At 38.6% G+C, this 16,534-nt stretch overlaps 1 protein-coding gene across 1 annotated transcript in view; it reads left to right on the top strand.

The window, feature by feature from the left end:
- The window catches only part of Iqcm (IQ motif containing M), a 324,157-nt gene that overhangs the window by 95,075 nt on the left and 212,548 nt on the right, over positions 1-16,534 (top strand). The window contains exon 6 of the mRNA XM_055609054.1: positions 15,588-15,715. Within this exon, the coding sequence (XP_055465029.1) occupies positions 15,588-15,715 (128 nt within the window). The remainder of the gene's footprint in view (positions 1-15,587; positions 15,716-16,534) is intronic.

The raw sequence follows: 16,534 nt of genomic DNA, 5'->3' as shown, positions 1-16,534 counted from the left end.
CAAAACACAACATCACACACACGCAATCGGCTTTAATAGTGTTTGTACCCTCAAATACCCTTTCTGAAACCTTTTTCTCCAACACTTTCCTCTTCTATATCCCTACTAATGTCCTTTTAATTTCCAATCGTGTCTTTCATGACCCTGATAGTGCATATAAAAGGTGACATAGCTTTCTTAATATAGCTTATTGTATGTTACACATTGATCCCCTGTTCCACGTATTCTTTTCTGCAAATGACATAATCTCATTCTTTTTCATGACTGACTAAAACTCAGTTGTGCATACTCCAAATTTTGTTCATCTATTGATTGACACCTAGGCTTGTTCTATAACTCAGCTGTTATGATTAATACAACAATAAACGGTGGTTGTACAAGTTTCTCTGTAGCAAGCTGGACTATACAGAAATTCTATTTTAATCCTTTGGGGAACTTCCATATTGAGTTCCATTCTGGCTGGCCTAATTTACTTTGTATTAGTGGTGGGTTATCCTCACCTGACCTGGCACCTTACCTTCACTTCTGATTTTCTGTTTTCTTTACGATAACCATTCTTACTAGAATGTGATGGAATCTCTCTGTAGTTTTTATTTTCATTTATCTTATGGCTCAAGATTCTAGACTTTTTTTTCATGGATCTATTGATCTGCTGTACTTCATTTGAAGTGTCTTTTCAGATAACCTGTCCATTTATTGAGTTTATTTTTCTTGTGCTTATTTTTTGCTTCTGTATACATTATGAATATTAAATACAAGATTGTTTGATGAGTATTTAACAAAGATTACTCTACCACTCTGTAGACTGTCATTTCAGTGTGTCGTTTCTTAAACTGCAAAGAAGCATTTTAATTTAATACAAGCCTCTTTGTCATTGTTGCTGCTAGTTTCTCAGATATTAATGTGTACTGTTTAGAAAATCCTGGCCTATGCTGACATCTTGAGGTGTTCCATAGTTTTTGGACTTCCATTAAGATCTTTGAACTGATTTGTTGAGGGGGAGGTAGGAGTCTGTTTATATTCTTGTACAAGTGTATTACAGTTTTCCAAGTACCATTTGTCAAAGAGGCTTTTATCCGATGTATATTTTTGACAACTTTGTTGAGAATCAGGTGCCTTATAGCTGTGTGTAGCTGAGACCAAACTTTATTCATCAGAGCTTACATAGCTACTTTACTCTTTTGCAAATGAGCCAGAAACGTGGGGCCATTCCAAGTATATATTTCTAGCCACAGAAAAGTTTATGAACTTAACTCAGAGATTGAAAAGAGATGTGTGGTTCTCTAAATTAGGGCTTCTTAAACATTTTGACTTGCAACCTTCTTTTGCCTTAGAAATTGTGCCCCCAAGGAAAGAGATCTATAAAATAGGCATCTAAATTAAATGTTTGGGACATTTAATTTATTAACTGAAAATGAAACTGAAAAGGTTCTGTAAAGCAAAGGACACTGTCATTAGAACAGAATAACAGCCTACAGACTGGGAAAGGATCTTCACCAACCCTATATCTGTCAGAGGGCTAAAATACAGAATATATGAAGAACTAAAGAAAAAAAAAAGCAATGAATCAAGTAATCCAATTAAAAAATGGGGTACAGAACTAAACAGAAAACTCTCTGTAGAGGAATATCGAATGGCAGAGAAACACTTAAAGAAATGCTCAACATCCTTAGTCATCAGGGAAATGCAAATCAAAATGACCCTGAGTTTTCATCTTATACCCATCACAATGGCTAAGATATAAAACTCAAGTTACAATACATGCTGGAGAGGATGTGGAGAAAGGATAACCCTTCTCCATTGCTGGTGGGAATGTAAACTTATACAACCACTTTGGAAATCAATCTGGTCCTTTCTCAGACAATTATGAATAGTGCTTCCTCAATATCCAACATACATCCAAAAGAGGCTCAAGTACACAACAAGGACATTTGCTCAACCATGTTTGTAGCAGCTTTATTTGTAAAAGCCACAATCTGTAAACAACCCAGATGTCCCTCAACTGAGGAATGGATAAAGAAATTGTGGTACATTTACACAATGGAATATTATTCAGCAATTAAAAACAAAGGACATCATGAAATTTGCAGGCAAAGATCATCCTGAGTGAGGTATCCCAGAAGAAAGACACACATGGTATATACTCACTTATAAGTGGATATTGACATATAATAAAGAATAAACATACTAAAATCTGTACACCTAAAGAAGCTAATCAAGAAGAAGGACCCTGGGTAAGATGATCAGTCTTCATTCAGAACAGCAAACAGGATGGACATTGTAAGAGGGAGAAAACAGAGAACAGGACAGGAGCCTACCACAGAGGGCCTCTGAAAGATTCTACCCAGCAGGGTATCAAAGCAGATGCTGAGACACATAGCCAAACTTTGGGCAGAGTGCAGGGAATTTTATGAAAGAAGAGAGAGATAGAAAGACCAGGAGGGGACTGGAGCTCCACAAGAATAGCAAAAGAACCAAAAAATCTGGGCACAAGGGTCTTTTCTGAGACTGATACTCTAACCAAGGACTATGCATGGAGATAAACTAGAACCTCTCCACAGATGTAGCCCATGGCCACTCAGTCTCCAAGTGGGTTCCTTAGTAAGGGGAACAAGGACTGTCTCTGACATGAACTCAGTGGCTTAGCAGGCCATAGAGGAAGACAAACAGCCAGTCCTGATGAGACCTGATAGACTAGGGTCAGATGAGGAGGACCTTCCCTATCAGTGGACTTGGAGGAGATGAAGGAGGAAGGTGGAACTGGGAGGGTATTAGTGAGTGGATACAGCTGGGATACAAAGTGAATAAACTGTAAAAAAATAAAAGAAAAAAGGAAGAAATTTATTTTAAAACACTTCTTTGTTAAACTTATAACGTTACCATTAAAGATGAAGGTAAATTTGCATAAAATGAAATAGATGTGTGTGTTTACTTTACAAAAAGAATTAAATCTTGGCTGAATATGTGAAAGTATAAGACACATAATATCTTCATTGTTTTCCAGAATTAGTTGATATTTTTATACTTATCAATGCTGAGAATATTGTGTCACATAAATTGTTTAGTGCAAAACTGCAGTAATATGTTTAGAGCCATTTCAGAAATTGTTGGAAATCTTTCCTATTCCCAAACCAAAATTTATTTAATGTAGACAAAGAAAATGATGTTCGAGCCAACAACTCAAAGAGTACTTAAAAAAAAAAATCAAGTTTTAATATCATACAATCTAAAGATAAAGTAGTTCCTGACTTTCATGCTAAGGAATGAAGTCTCTGCTTTTGTAATTCAGCCGTTACAATCCTGGCAGAGCAGAAAACTTGGTAAAAGAGGTCCAGTTCATAGCATGCGCTCATCTGAAATGTGAGCTGGGGCCTCCCAGGCAGCATTTATTGGCGTTGCGTGACGTGAAGACACACGAAACACACAGCGCGTGTGAGTGTGGGAGTGTAGGTTTAACTCCCAGAACTGACATGGCTACCAGCCATCTGTCACTCTAGTTTAGGGGAGCTGATGCCCTTCTCTCAGCCATGAGCAATGGATACACAGGGTGCACAGGCATACACGGATGCAAAAACACTTATACAAATAAAAGAATAATAATTAAATCTTCAAAAAATAAAACTTAAAAAAACAAAAGTGCTAGCACTTGCCAAACCTCTTATACATCCTGTGCAATCATGCGTCTCCCAAGGGTTTATCAAAGTCTCAGCTAAAGCAAAAGATCTGTAACATTTTCTGGGTCAACATCTTTTGTTGTTTAATATCATCAGTTCTCTGTAAACTTCTTATTGAAATTTGCTACCACTGAATCATGTCCTGTATTCATATTGAGTCATGAATGAAATATATGATTTATTGTGCTCTTCTTAAAGATGTCTTAAACTTTTTTTAAGGTTTATTTTCCTTATTTGTAATCTTAAAATGGCTTCATTTTCTTTATTAGTAATCTCAGACCTGGGACTACTCATTAACTATTTTTAGCTTTTTGAAAGAGACCAGAGACTCTTGACCAAATAAACAATTCTATAAAAAATAAAATGTGCATGTGTATTAGGACATGTGTACAAAAACATTTGCCCTCTTATGATTTTAATTTATATTTTGCCTCCCTCTAAGATAGTCAGCCTATGATGCTATAAATAAATCAAAACAACTAAATAAATTACTCCTAAAGTCTCAAAATTCCTGAACTATCATTTTCAGAATACAGTACATAAGTAAATATTAGGAAAGTTGCAACTCTCATACCACTTGGATTATCTGGATGGCAAGATTGAACTAATTATTCTCTCTTAAAAATAATAGGTAGTTTTGAGAAATAAATTAACAGGTAAAGCTTAAATCTCCCCATCATTCATTTAAAGAAAAGACGCTGCAGAAATCCCGTGGAAGAACTGACTCCTTTGCTGGCTAGCCATTTCCTCTTTCAAACTGTGCACCTTAGCACATCAATTTCATTTACTTTGCAGTTTTAAAACTTAGTCCTTAATAGTAATTTTTTTTGGATTTTCTTTTAACGTACTTACATGATAGAAAAGTTTTCCTTTTATCTTTATATGTACCATTCATAAATAGGATATTTCGTTAAGTCTCCTTAAAAAAAAAAAAAGCCAATGTTCTTGGAGAAATGAGTGACGAGACTGAACCCATTAGCCTTCTGATGGGCACATTGGATGCAATAAAAGCACAGAGCTTCACTGTGAAGGAGCTAATTAATTAAAGTCTCCCTCTATGCAGGGCCATCACTTCTTCATCTCTCTCTGATGAGGTGACAAGATGTGATTTTAACATAGAAAAGTGAGCCCATAAAGATGATTTGCTTCCCTTCTTGTATCATTAAGCAATATGATCAGTGTGTGCTCTTCTTAGATAAATATTATTTTAACCTCCATCAATATTTCTAGCAGGCAAGAAGTTTTATGATAAGAGCACAACATCGTTAAGGTCTCTGCCTTTGTTCCGTGAATCTTCTCAGACCTCATCTGAATCATCAGGAGTGTTAAAGCAACAGTATTTGGTAAGTATTTTTAAATATGGACATGGAGTTTACTTGCTGTGTTTTTCCAGAAAAATATTGGGTCAATTCTGATGAAAAAAAAAAACAAAAACCCAATATGATGAAATTTTACTGTGCACCTATTTCGCTCCTAAACTCTCCATTGAAATCCATCTTTTAGCCAAGTGTGGAGGTTCCTGCAGTCCAGGAACCTGTTACGCTAAAGCAAGAGAATGGCTGTGTGTTTGAGGCCAGCCTAGGCAACAGTTTTGAGACACTGTCTTAATCAAAAGCAACCTCACACACACACACACACACACACACACACACACACACACACACACAGACACGCACACACACACACTCACACACACACACAAAATCTTTTCTCCCAGAAGCAAAGCTTGAACCCTGTCCTCATGCTCTGTGTAAAATTTACTAACGATCTTGACCCATCATTTGCGTATTATATTTTATTAGGAAAATACTCTCAGGCAGAGGGTCACCACATGGTTTGTCCTAGGTGTGACGACACAGCTACTGTTTGTATTCTATCAAGAAGTCAAGTAGAGCCTGAGGATGAAGGCATCTGTTTAAGTATAACAACTGAGGGATTGAGAAAATCCTAATGCAGTTTTATGGCTGCCCGCTTGTGGCTTTCAGAACGAGGACTCTAACACAAAGCATGAGAGCCTACAATACGAAGATCTGGGTTTAAAGATCACGGGTTTAAAGATCCTGCTAGCACCAGTTCTTTAGGAAGATCACGGCGCTATAACAATGCATTCTTAGAGAGCCAGGCTCTGCATATTATGGTGCTTACATGACCCAACCCGTGTGTGAATAGGCATGACCTGATTTTTATCTTTCATGTCAGTGATTTACTTATTTTTTCTTTACTTTTCATTTGTTGCCATAGCAAAAGATGATGGCGAATGTGAGTAGGTTGATTAAACAACAAAACTTAATCGTTCTCACACTCTGGAGCCTGGAACAGCCATCAGGGTTGCTGGCAGGCCTATTTTTTCTGAAGCTTCACTTTTGACTTCAAGGCCTTTTTGTGGGTGCATCCCTGGCCTCTCCTCTGTTTACATTTTCTCGACTTCCTGACTGCCAAAGCAAAGTAACCAGTGGCCTCACGGGTCTGCTGATGTAGCCATGAGCCAACCTCACTGCTGTGTTTTCGCTCTGATGATGAACCATGAACAGATAGATGTAAATCTTCTCCTAAGTGACTGCTTTCAGGTATTTTCTTATGGCAATTATAAAGGCAACCAATAACCATTATTTAAAGAACATTAATCATAGTGTAGGTTTATACTGCTGTTGTAAGCCAGAAGGATATATATTTCAATGCTTATATATCCTTATAAAATAATGTGCCTGGGAAGCTGTTTTCTCTGTACCCTATGAAAGATGAGCTTCCTTTTTTTTTTTCAAAACTTCTCTGCCTGCCCTATCTTAAATAACAATTTAGAGACTCCCCTAGCTATGTGAAGAAGTGCATTAAAAACACTGGGTGGAGAAACACCTCTGTCAAGATTATATCATACTTGATCGCACAGTGCTGCACTGGCAAAAAAAGTGTTTTTTTTTTTCATGACTGAGGAGCAGGGCAGGCTTCTGACCATGGCTATGACATAGGAGCTGGCACTTCTAAATGAGGCACGGGTTTAAAGTGTTTGAGGTGCAATGAACTAGAGAAAAACTGAGCAATCATAAGCCTTTTCCGTAAGTGCAGTTAGAGGTAATTAAGAACGTATCTTATCTTTGCATTCCAACTACATAGTGTGTGTGTGTGTGTGTGTGTGTGTGTGTGTGTGTGTGTGTTTGAAATGAGAGGGAGAGATTGACAGGAGTTTGTGTGTATCTGTGTGTCTTTCTCTGTGTGTGACTGAGACAGGAGTTGAGTTTCAGATTTATTCTTGGCATCCCTGGATTTTTCAATTTTCATCATCAGAAGTAGCTCTCACCATTTAGAAGTGGCTTTTGCTTTGTGTAAGGATTCTCCTAGCCTTCAAACACTAACATCCCATGTAGAGATAAAAGAATGAGTTTATCTCATGTTTTAAATAATTAAAATTATTACAAATTGTTTTATTTAATTATAAAAATCTGTATCCTAAAGTTTTCTGTTTTAACAATTCTTAAGACTTTGTCCGAGTGCTAACACACCCACAATCCTGTATAATTGCTGCCATAGTCCATCTTCAGAAAACCTTTGTTATCTAAAACTGTAAAGATACTATGTAAGACCATCAGGTACTAATTCTCCCAAGCTCCCAGAGGCCACCACCATGCTCGTTGCCTCTGTGACTCTGACCACTATAGGTACCTCAGATAATCAAAATCTTACATATTTTTTTCTTTAGTGACTGGTATATTTCACCTAGTGTAATATCTTAAAAGATCATTCTGGATTGTATTGTGTGTCAGAATGTACTTCCTCTACTGGGCTGAATAATATTCCAGTCAGAATCAATTGACAAGAGTGGCTCTTACCTTTTTATATTTTGAGTTATGTCACTGCTAGCACGAGGATTCACATGTTGAATCTCTGATTTTGTTCCTTTGGAGAATGTGCCAGAACTGAGATTGTCGGTTGTCATCGTGTTTCTGCGTTGTTTAAGGAATCATTCCTTGTTCAGAATGGTGGTAACACCTAAGGGGTTCCACCAGTAATGTCCAGGGACTCCACTTTCCCTACATTCAAAGCACACTTCTTATCTTTTCTGTGTTTTACATCCCGATGGCGTTAAGTAGTAGCCATGATGTCAAATTGTTCAAGCTGTTGAGAATTCAGAGGGAACTGAAAAACAGAATAAAGGTAGCTGCATTGTTAGAGTAGAGACAAGACAAGACAAAACTTATTGTTTTCTTGTGGGGAAAATCAATATAACATATTTTACTTTGAAATATTCTGTAGAGGCATTTCAGTCTCTTGGCATTTCAAACTGACATTGTCACCTATGAGTATGCTGGGTCATAATCATAGCTATCTTGGAATGTATGTCACACTCTAATCTGAACTTCAGATTAGATATGCTAGCTACACACTGCTCTCATTAAACCTTACTTGGCTTAAATATGAAAGTCATTGTTGACACCCTTCTTTTAGGTTATAGGAACACTATCCTTTTAAAAGGTTAATGTTTTATAAAACACATTTCTATCCTTATATGCGTTACTGCATTACTTCTAATTTAATAATTCGATGATGTTCATCATTTGTATTAACGCTTTACTCTATTAGCAGTGTATTAGAATATCCAATTATTTTAAGCAATGACACATAGCTTTCTAAAACTTCTTTGTATAGTGTAAATAAAACCCTTTATCCTTGAGGAATAGCTAGTTGGATTATATTTTATGGCCTCTGAAAAATGGATATACTTATGACCTTATCTTGAAAGATAATATCTAAGGTAAGTGAAACCTGTGGATTTAATACCTCATACAAGCATAAAAATGTGCAATTACTTAATCATATGGAAAAGACTACTGTCTCCAACTTTTTCCCTTCAATTTTATATTATAATTCTGAGAATACATGGAACAGTCCTAGAGAGTATAGACCTGGGGTACCACATTTACAATAGGCAAAGCCAAGAAAAGCAAAAGAATGAGTATTCAGAGATGTAATGTTTAATGCATGTATCTTTAGTACTGTTTTTATTTTGAGTGTTTGCACACACACACACACACACACACACAAACATATATGTATGTATACATACACCTCGAATGCCCAGTGGCACTGCAAAGTCCAGAAAAGGGCTGTGGGTCCCCTGCAACTCAAGTTACAGATGGCTGTAAGTTGCCGTGTGGGTGATGAAAACTGAAACTGGTTCTGCTGCGAGAACAGTATGTTCTCTCCATCCCAAACCTTTACCATTCTTCAAAATGGTAAGGATTAAAACAAATATTGACAGAAGTTTCTAGCTAATCATTGGAAACTGAAGACTGAAGGAACATACGTATTTACTGTCAGCCATGCAAAACTCTCTGTGGTTGATTGGTTGATTCATGCTGTTGCAGTGGCTTTAAGGTTCAGAAAGATCTCTCGGAAAGAAACTGATTAATTTTGTGATCCCGTAGAAAGATGGTATGGGTGTTTCCCTTTGTGCACGTGCCTTAGAAGAAAGGTGTCAAGACATGAAGATGAGATGGTTATATGGACATTATAGAGCCATGAGGCCCTCCAGAACTACATGTCCTAGGGACAGAAATAAATCTATTGTTATAGCTAAACCCACGGCGAAAGGAACATGCCTGACGTGAACTTAGAAGCAGAAGATTAGTAGCAAATGCAGCTTGGTCTCATCGGTGGTTACATTAGACTACTTTCTGTTTTCATGTATGTGTGTAGGTACATGTCACATGTGTACATGTATGAACGGAGGTCAGCGATCAACATTTTGGATAGATTATCTGCCAGCAAGCCTCAGGGATGAGTTGTTCATATCAAGTAAATATCACTAGCTGCAAATCAGTCATTATTCAGGGCAGGCCTCAGGACCAGGAGGAGTCTGCCAGCGCAAACTGAACTTGCTAGGTTGGTGAAGGAAGGAATGATGACTGGGAATGAATATGAAGTTGGGTGGCTAGGGAGGTGGCAGAGTATTTTGGAGAACTTGGGGAGAAGATGAATGTCACCTGTCAATGAGGCCAAAAATCTGAGGATAGCTAGGTTGTGGGTACTAAGGGAAAACTTATTCCTATTATTTGGATAAGTCAGGCATAGGTTTTATCTCATAGACTGTACCTTAAATCCAATAAAAAAAATGCAGCTTGTAACTGTTATAACGTTCATGCCACTATTGTACCTGTGGGCATTTGTACCCACTGGTACCAATTGGTAGGCTGAAGAGAAAGAATTGAGTTTAAGGTCAGCCTGAGTTGTAGGGCAGACCGAGCTAGTACGTGAGATCCTTGATGTTGTTATAGCAGTGAGCTCAACATCCAACTAAAAAAAAAAAAAAAAAATCTTAGTGTATGATTCTTTATATTATTCTTACATTTTTCATTATAAATGACCATTGGAGTTTCACTTTGTGGAGTCATTCCACATTAGTTTATTTTCTGTGGAAACCAACCAGATTTCTCAATAATAATTAACTTGTTCTTCTGAAATGCCCTCAGGTGGGAAAGACATTTGAGGAGCATGAGGCTCCTGGGTGTTAGTGATGGCGCTGGCAGTGGCTCTACTTATGTGGCTGCCACGGAAATGATGCTGTTATTTTATTGTGTAGGCAAGCTGCAGTGTAGCTGACTCTAGTGTTGGGATGAAGGCACTGGAGGTTGTGTACAGAGAACATTTGAGCAACTATTAGGTGAGGGAAAGGAACAGGATGTGCTTGCCCTAGGGAATCGTCACCTCCCCTGCCCCCTGGGAAGCTAGGTAAAGTTGTTCTCTAGTAAAGGAACATTAACTAAATTTCTTAAAAGTAATGAGAGAACAAACTGTAAAAAGGCAGCCAGAAAAGGCAAACATCTGTTACTGAACATGTCTCACTTGACTTCCTTTTAATGTTCTTAGGAATAAATTTATGAACTAGGGAAGGTTTAGTACTAATTAGCTTGTTTTCATCAAACAAAACGCACCAGACATGGATGCTGACTATGAAGGAACACTTCAGTAGTAATAGTAAGTAGATAAAGTGATGGCAGCCAGGGTAAAGACCTCAGAATTTTGATTCATGGCTGTGAGTTATATGTTGGTTTGAATTGTTATGATTTTTACTTATTTATTTTAATTAAATTTATTTTTATATTAATTACATTTTATTCACTTTGTATCCCAGCTGTAGCCCACTCCCTCATTCCCTCTCAATCCTACCCTCCCTCATCTCCTCCCATGTCCCTCTCCAAGTCTGCCAATAGGGGAGGTCTACCTCCCCATCCATCCTACCCTAGCATATCAGGTCTCATCAGGACTGGCTGCATTGTCCTCCTCTGTGGCCTGGCAAGGCTGCTCCTCTCTCAGGGAGGGGGGGTGGTCAAAGAGCCAGCCACTGAGTTCATGTCAGAGACAGTCCCATTTCCCCTTACTAGGGAACCAGCTTGGATACTGAGCTACCATGGGCTACTCAAGTGACAACATATGCTGGAGAGGTTGTGGAGAAAGGGGAACCCTCCTCCATTGCTGGTGAGAATATAAACTTGTACAACCACTTGGAAATCAATCTGGCACCTTCTCAGACAATTAGAAATAGTGGTACCTTAAGATCCAGCTATAGCACTCCTAGGCATATATCCAAAAGATGCTCAAGTACGCAACAAGGACATTTGTTCAACTATGTTCGTAGCAGCTTTGTTTGTAATGATTTATTTTTAATAATGGTCAATAAAACAACTTTAAAAAATTGTGTGTTCAATGAACAATGGATGGATTAGGAGATGTTGTTTCTTAGTCATACAGTTGTAGGCCCCTGAGATGTTAGAGTGATTTTGAACTTTAAAAGGGCAGAAATTTGTAGCATAAGCAGCAGCAGTGGCAATAGCCAGGGCTTTCTATAGTTACAGAGCTACAAGTAAGCCACATATCAAAAACTTCAGGCGAAATGTTCAGGAATTCAGAAAAATTTGAGTTTTAGAAGGGTCTGAGCAAAAGTGCTCAGAAAATCTGTATCAGTTATGCCCATGTTTGCAGTATTCCATGTGGATGTTCTTGGAGGGTAACACACCAGACTGGGATGATTAGAACAGATCAAGTAAACACCAAAAATCAGATGGCTTAGGTTTTGTTTTCATATGTGATAATAAAAATGTGTTTTTCTGAGCTTTTCAAGTTTCTGTCTCAGAAGAGAGAATGTTTACTTGTTTATAGTAATAGTGGTTCATGGAAGATGAGAAAAATAGGATGCATACACATATATACACATATAATATATATATAATATATTATATAATCTATATTATATTTGTGTATGCACATGTACACACACACACCCTGGATATACACACACGTATGCTTGAATATACACAAGTGACATAACTCCCACATATATGCGCATGTATGTACACACATAGATACATATATTCCGTGCATGCATGCACATATGTAACAGCACATACATGTACATGCCATACACATATGCATATGTATACATATAACAAGCATGTCTATACACATATACATAATATCTCTATATGTAATTATACATGTACTGACATCTACACAGCTATACAGATAAACATACATACAGATACACAGTAGTCACTCTCCTCATTTCCCATTTTCTTTTCTTTTAAATTTATTTTTAATTAATTACAGTTTATTCAGTTTGTATCCCAGCTGTAGCCTCCTCCCAATCCTACCCTCTCTCCCTCTTCTCCCATGCCCCTCTCCAAATCCACTGACCCTAGTCTATCAGGTCTCATCAGGACTGGCTGCATTGTCTTCCTCTGTGGCCTGGTAAGGCTGCTCCCCTCTCAGGGGGAGGTGATCAAAGAGTAGTCCATTCAGTTCATGTCAGAGGCAGTCCTTGTTCCCATTACTGTGGAACCCACTTGGACACTGACCTGCCATGGGCTACATCTGTGCAGGGTTCCAGGTGTCTCCATGCATGGTCCTTGGTTGGAGCATCAGCTCTTATATTAAACTAGAAACAAAACAGTAAGACAAGACTCTGGGGGCTTGACCAACCAGGAGCTGCCCCACCATGTCTCTATTAGTGACTTTTCTCACTGCAGTGACACGACAGAAGCAGTGTTAGGGAGGAAAGATTTATTTTGGCTTACAGTTACAGAGGCTTCAGTCTCATATCAGGGGATGTAGTGATAAATTGGCCTCTTGGCGCCTTTAAAAAACACCACAGAAATATTATAATATGTTTTCATTTTTATCTCAGGTACAGGGATATGGGGCTGCTTGGCAGCAGTTGATTTGCCTATGATTTGTCTTGCATGCTAGCTGGGGCATGATTCGCCTATGATTTGTCTTGCATGCTAGCTGGGGCATGATTTTCCGGCTGCAGATAGTTTCTGCTATGGTGTGATGTTTGGAATTCCGGGGAGTTCTCAGAGGGTAAATAAATGCTAGTGCCCTGAGAAACTAGGTGAGTTGTTGGTTGGTTGTTGGCTGTGGTTTGTTGAGTAGTTTTGTGCAAAGAAGAAAGAAGTTAGATATCCTATCGCTGAAGATCAGACTTGCCCCAAGGAACTCAATGAGCAGGAAATAGTGGAATGATAATGTGAAATGATGATGGTAATGATAATAGTGGGATGATAGTGGAATGATTTTATTCAAGGATTTCTTTCTTTTCCTCTCTATTTTTTCTCTCTCTTATCTAGTGTTAGGGGGTTAAAAGGGAGGAAGAAAAGGGGTGGAGAAGGGTGGAAGAAAGAAGAACCTACAAAGTAGCCAAAAGCAAGCTACAAGGGAAGGCATGCCAGAGCACAGTAGTTCACATCACGGGCTGTCAGGGAACCAAGAAATGGTCAAGTTAAGATACTGCTGCAGCAGCATGTCTTCAGTGATAGGTCTTCCAATAAGGCCACACCTCCTCTTACCTTTCACTGTTCTACTGATACCATCAAATTAGGAGTTCATTAAGGGACTAATTCCATTCATTAGGTCAGAGCCTTTCAGAATCCTGTCATCTCTGGCCTCTGGAAACTCATCATAGACAGAGTCAGAAGCATGCCCTTTTAGTCTCGTAGGTGTTTCTCAGCTTGGTAATCAAAACTAACCCTCACACAATCTTCCAGAGAGACAGGTTCCAAACTCACAAAACAGAAAGTTCACCATTTTGTTGCTATTGACTAGAATATAAATTCTGTTGTTTTTCTATCACCTCAGTCATGCATTAAAAATATAGTTTAGTTTTATGCTTTTAGAATTATTTTTGTAGGATTTGTAATTAGATATGCATTCCTGGAAATGGCAGTCCCCTCACCTTTTTACAGGTAGCCAAGTTTTTCAGAGGAAGTCTTCTCAACGCCTTAGTTGGGAAGCAGTCAGCTCTCTTGAGCTTTTGTATCTAAGTGCTGTGTTTAAATCCTGTGTACGTGTATGTGGAACTACTGCTCAAGGGTAGAGTATGTGCTTTCAAGACCGGAGGCTCAGTCTCCAGAATGGAACACACATCTTTATAAAGGAGTAAATGCTTATAGTCCTGGTTCTTCAGGGAGGTTAACATGATGCTTTGCCGAGTTATCTTGTATGTTTTCTTCTGTTCTGAAGCCAGTGGCTAGGGTAGAGTTACCAGGTTGCTCTTTGCCACTCCTGCTTTACTGTAAAGATGCCACAATGGAATACTGCAATTGAGCACATGTTTTGTATGGAGGCTAGTGTGGCTCTGGGAGCAGGTTTTGGGAACATATGAGTTTACTTTGAGTATGAGAGCCTGTGCTGAAGGTGCTTGTGTGCATTCACAGCTTTCCTGTGGTTTGTGTGCATCCTGGGTCACCCTTAAATTTACAAATACAAAAAGAATGACTTGCAAAAGTCTCCCCAAATATATTTGGTGACTTTGATGCTGCGTTTTTGCCAATGATTGGCATATTTTCCTTTTCATGTCATCCTCAGACTGGCGGCCATCGTGGTGCAGGAACTGTTCCTCATTGCGTCTTCACGGTGGGAGGGGCATGGCCAACTGCCACAGAACAAGTGCTGCTGTTTCCAGTCCAGCCTGGCAGGAAAGCTTCTCAGTTGACTGCACTTGCCTTGATGTGGAACTTAACTTCATATGTATATAATAGAAATGATCTCCTTTCTCACACTCGCCTCTTTGAAAACTTACCATTTTACCTTGAACAATATGTTTATATATCATGTTTTATATGTACTCTGGCAGCACAAGACTGTTTACAACTACGAAAACTTTTTATTAATGAGAAAAATATCCCTGTAACCAATCTTGGAGTGCTAGGGAATAGCATGCCAATTATAGAGTACCTTTTTATAGCAAATATATTTCAGAAATTAACTTCAGTAGAATAAAATAGCAATCTGTCTAGCAGTAAGATGCAAAATGAAAGGCTAGAGAAGTTCTATAGTTAATCAGTTAAGAGTTTAATTATTATACTATGAGGAAATGTCAGAAAGAAAAAAAAAACAAATTTTGGAGAGAGGATGAGGATTGATGGCTTAGACAGCTGTTTTTCTAAAAAGAAGCCTGAGGTGTAATAATATTGTGGGAATTCCAGAAGTGAGTCTCTGTGCCAGCTGATTCTAATATTTGAGGGACTATGTGGGGGAGGGAGTCTGGGAAGTGATGTGAGCTAAATCTATTCAGGTTGTTACAAGAAATTTTGGAAATTGTGTCAGGAGAATTTTATTAGAAGCTTATCTGTTCTTCAGCCAAGTGTTTAGGGAACATGAAAGCTGTGTTTCTAGGCAGAAAGAAGGAACTTAAAGAAGCTGAAAAAAGGAAGTGGCAGCTGTGCAAAGAGGAGGCATTTCAAGAAAAAATGGAGTTGCACTATTAAGGCAGAGTGTGCTAGAGATTTGAAAGAGAAGTCTGTGGAAGATTAAATCCTAGGAAAAAATCCCTCTAAAAAACTGGTATTCACTTTGCAAAAAGAAACTACCAGCAAACAACAGATTAATAAGAAAACTGAAAGCACATCCTCAAACCATTTCTAGTTAAGTTAGGAGAGAAGAAAGGAGCACAGATGGAGAAAATGACTCCTGTGAGTCTGCAAAAGAGGAAAGGGCAAGAAGGAGAAGACATTCTAGGAGGGGAGATCCTCATGCTTGTTATGGAGAACTTGGTATTTGTTTAGTCTGGCCAGGAAGGAAGACAGAGAACCAAGCATAATAGTAGTATAAATAGTGCCCTCACCTTAGGGCAGGTGTCCCAAGTCAAAAGCAGTTCTTACAAAAATGTAGACTACAAAGATTAAAAATTAAGTTTTATTAACCAATTAGTAGCTTTGTAACAACAGATATTTGCCATGGAACATCATGAAGGCCCAGTAAAAAGTTCTACAAACAACATCAAGATACATAATCATAATGTATATAGAGAGGACCTGGCTCAGATCCATGGAGTCCTATCTGTGGCTTCAGTCTTTGTAAGCCCTGTTTAGTTGATTGTATGGGCCTTGTTCTCCTGGTATCCTCAACCTCACTAGCTCCTACAATCTGTCCTCCACTACTTCTGCAGGGTCCTCCTGACTCTGCCTAGTGTTTGGCTGTGGGTCTCTGCATCTGCTCCCATCAGTTGCTGGATGATGCCTCTGTATTACAACAGGGCTAGGAATTGATTTATGAGTATAGCAGACTATCATTATAAATAATTTAATTTCCTTTTTTTTCCCTGCCAGTCATGTTTGGTTCTATCCTGGAACTTTGGGCTGCCTTGCCTCTGGTTCATGTCTTTCCAGGCAGTGTCAAACATGGGTCTTAAGTTGGGCCCGTTCTTGGTTGGCTCCTAGTTATACCACATTTACCTCAGCACATCTTGCAGGTCGGAAAGAAGTACGCTGAAGGTTTTGTGGCTGGGTTGAAGGTTTTGTGGCTTCCAGTCTCATTGCTGGGAGCCTTGCCTGGTTACAGAGGTGGCCAGTTTGGGCTCAATATCACCCATT

Source organism: Psammomys obesus, unplaced genomic scaffold (assembly GCF_907164565.1).
Source record: "Psammomys obesus unplaced genomic scaffold, mPsaObe1.curated_primary_1811, whole genome shotgun sequence".
Taxonomy (NCBI): Eukaryota; Metazoa; Chordata; class Mammalia; order Rodentia; family Muridae; genus Psammomys; species Psammomys obesus.
This window is presented reverse-complemented; position numbering and strand designations above follow the sequence as displayed.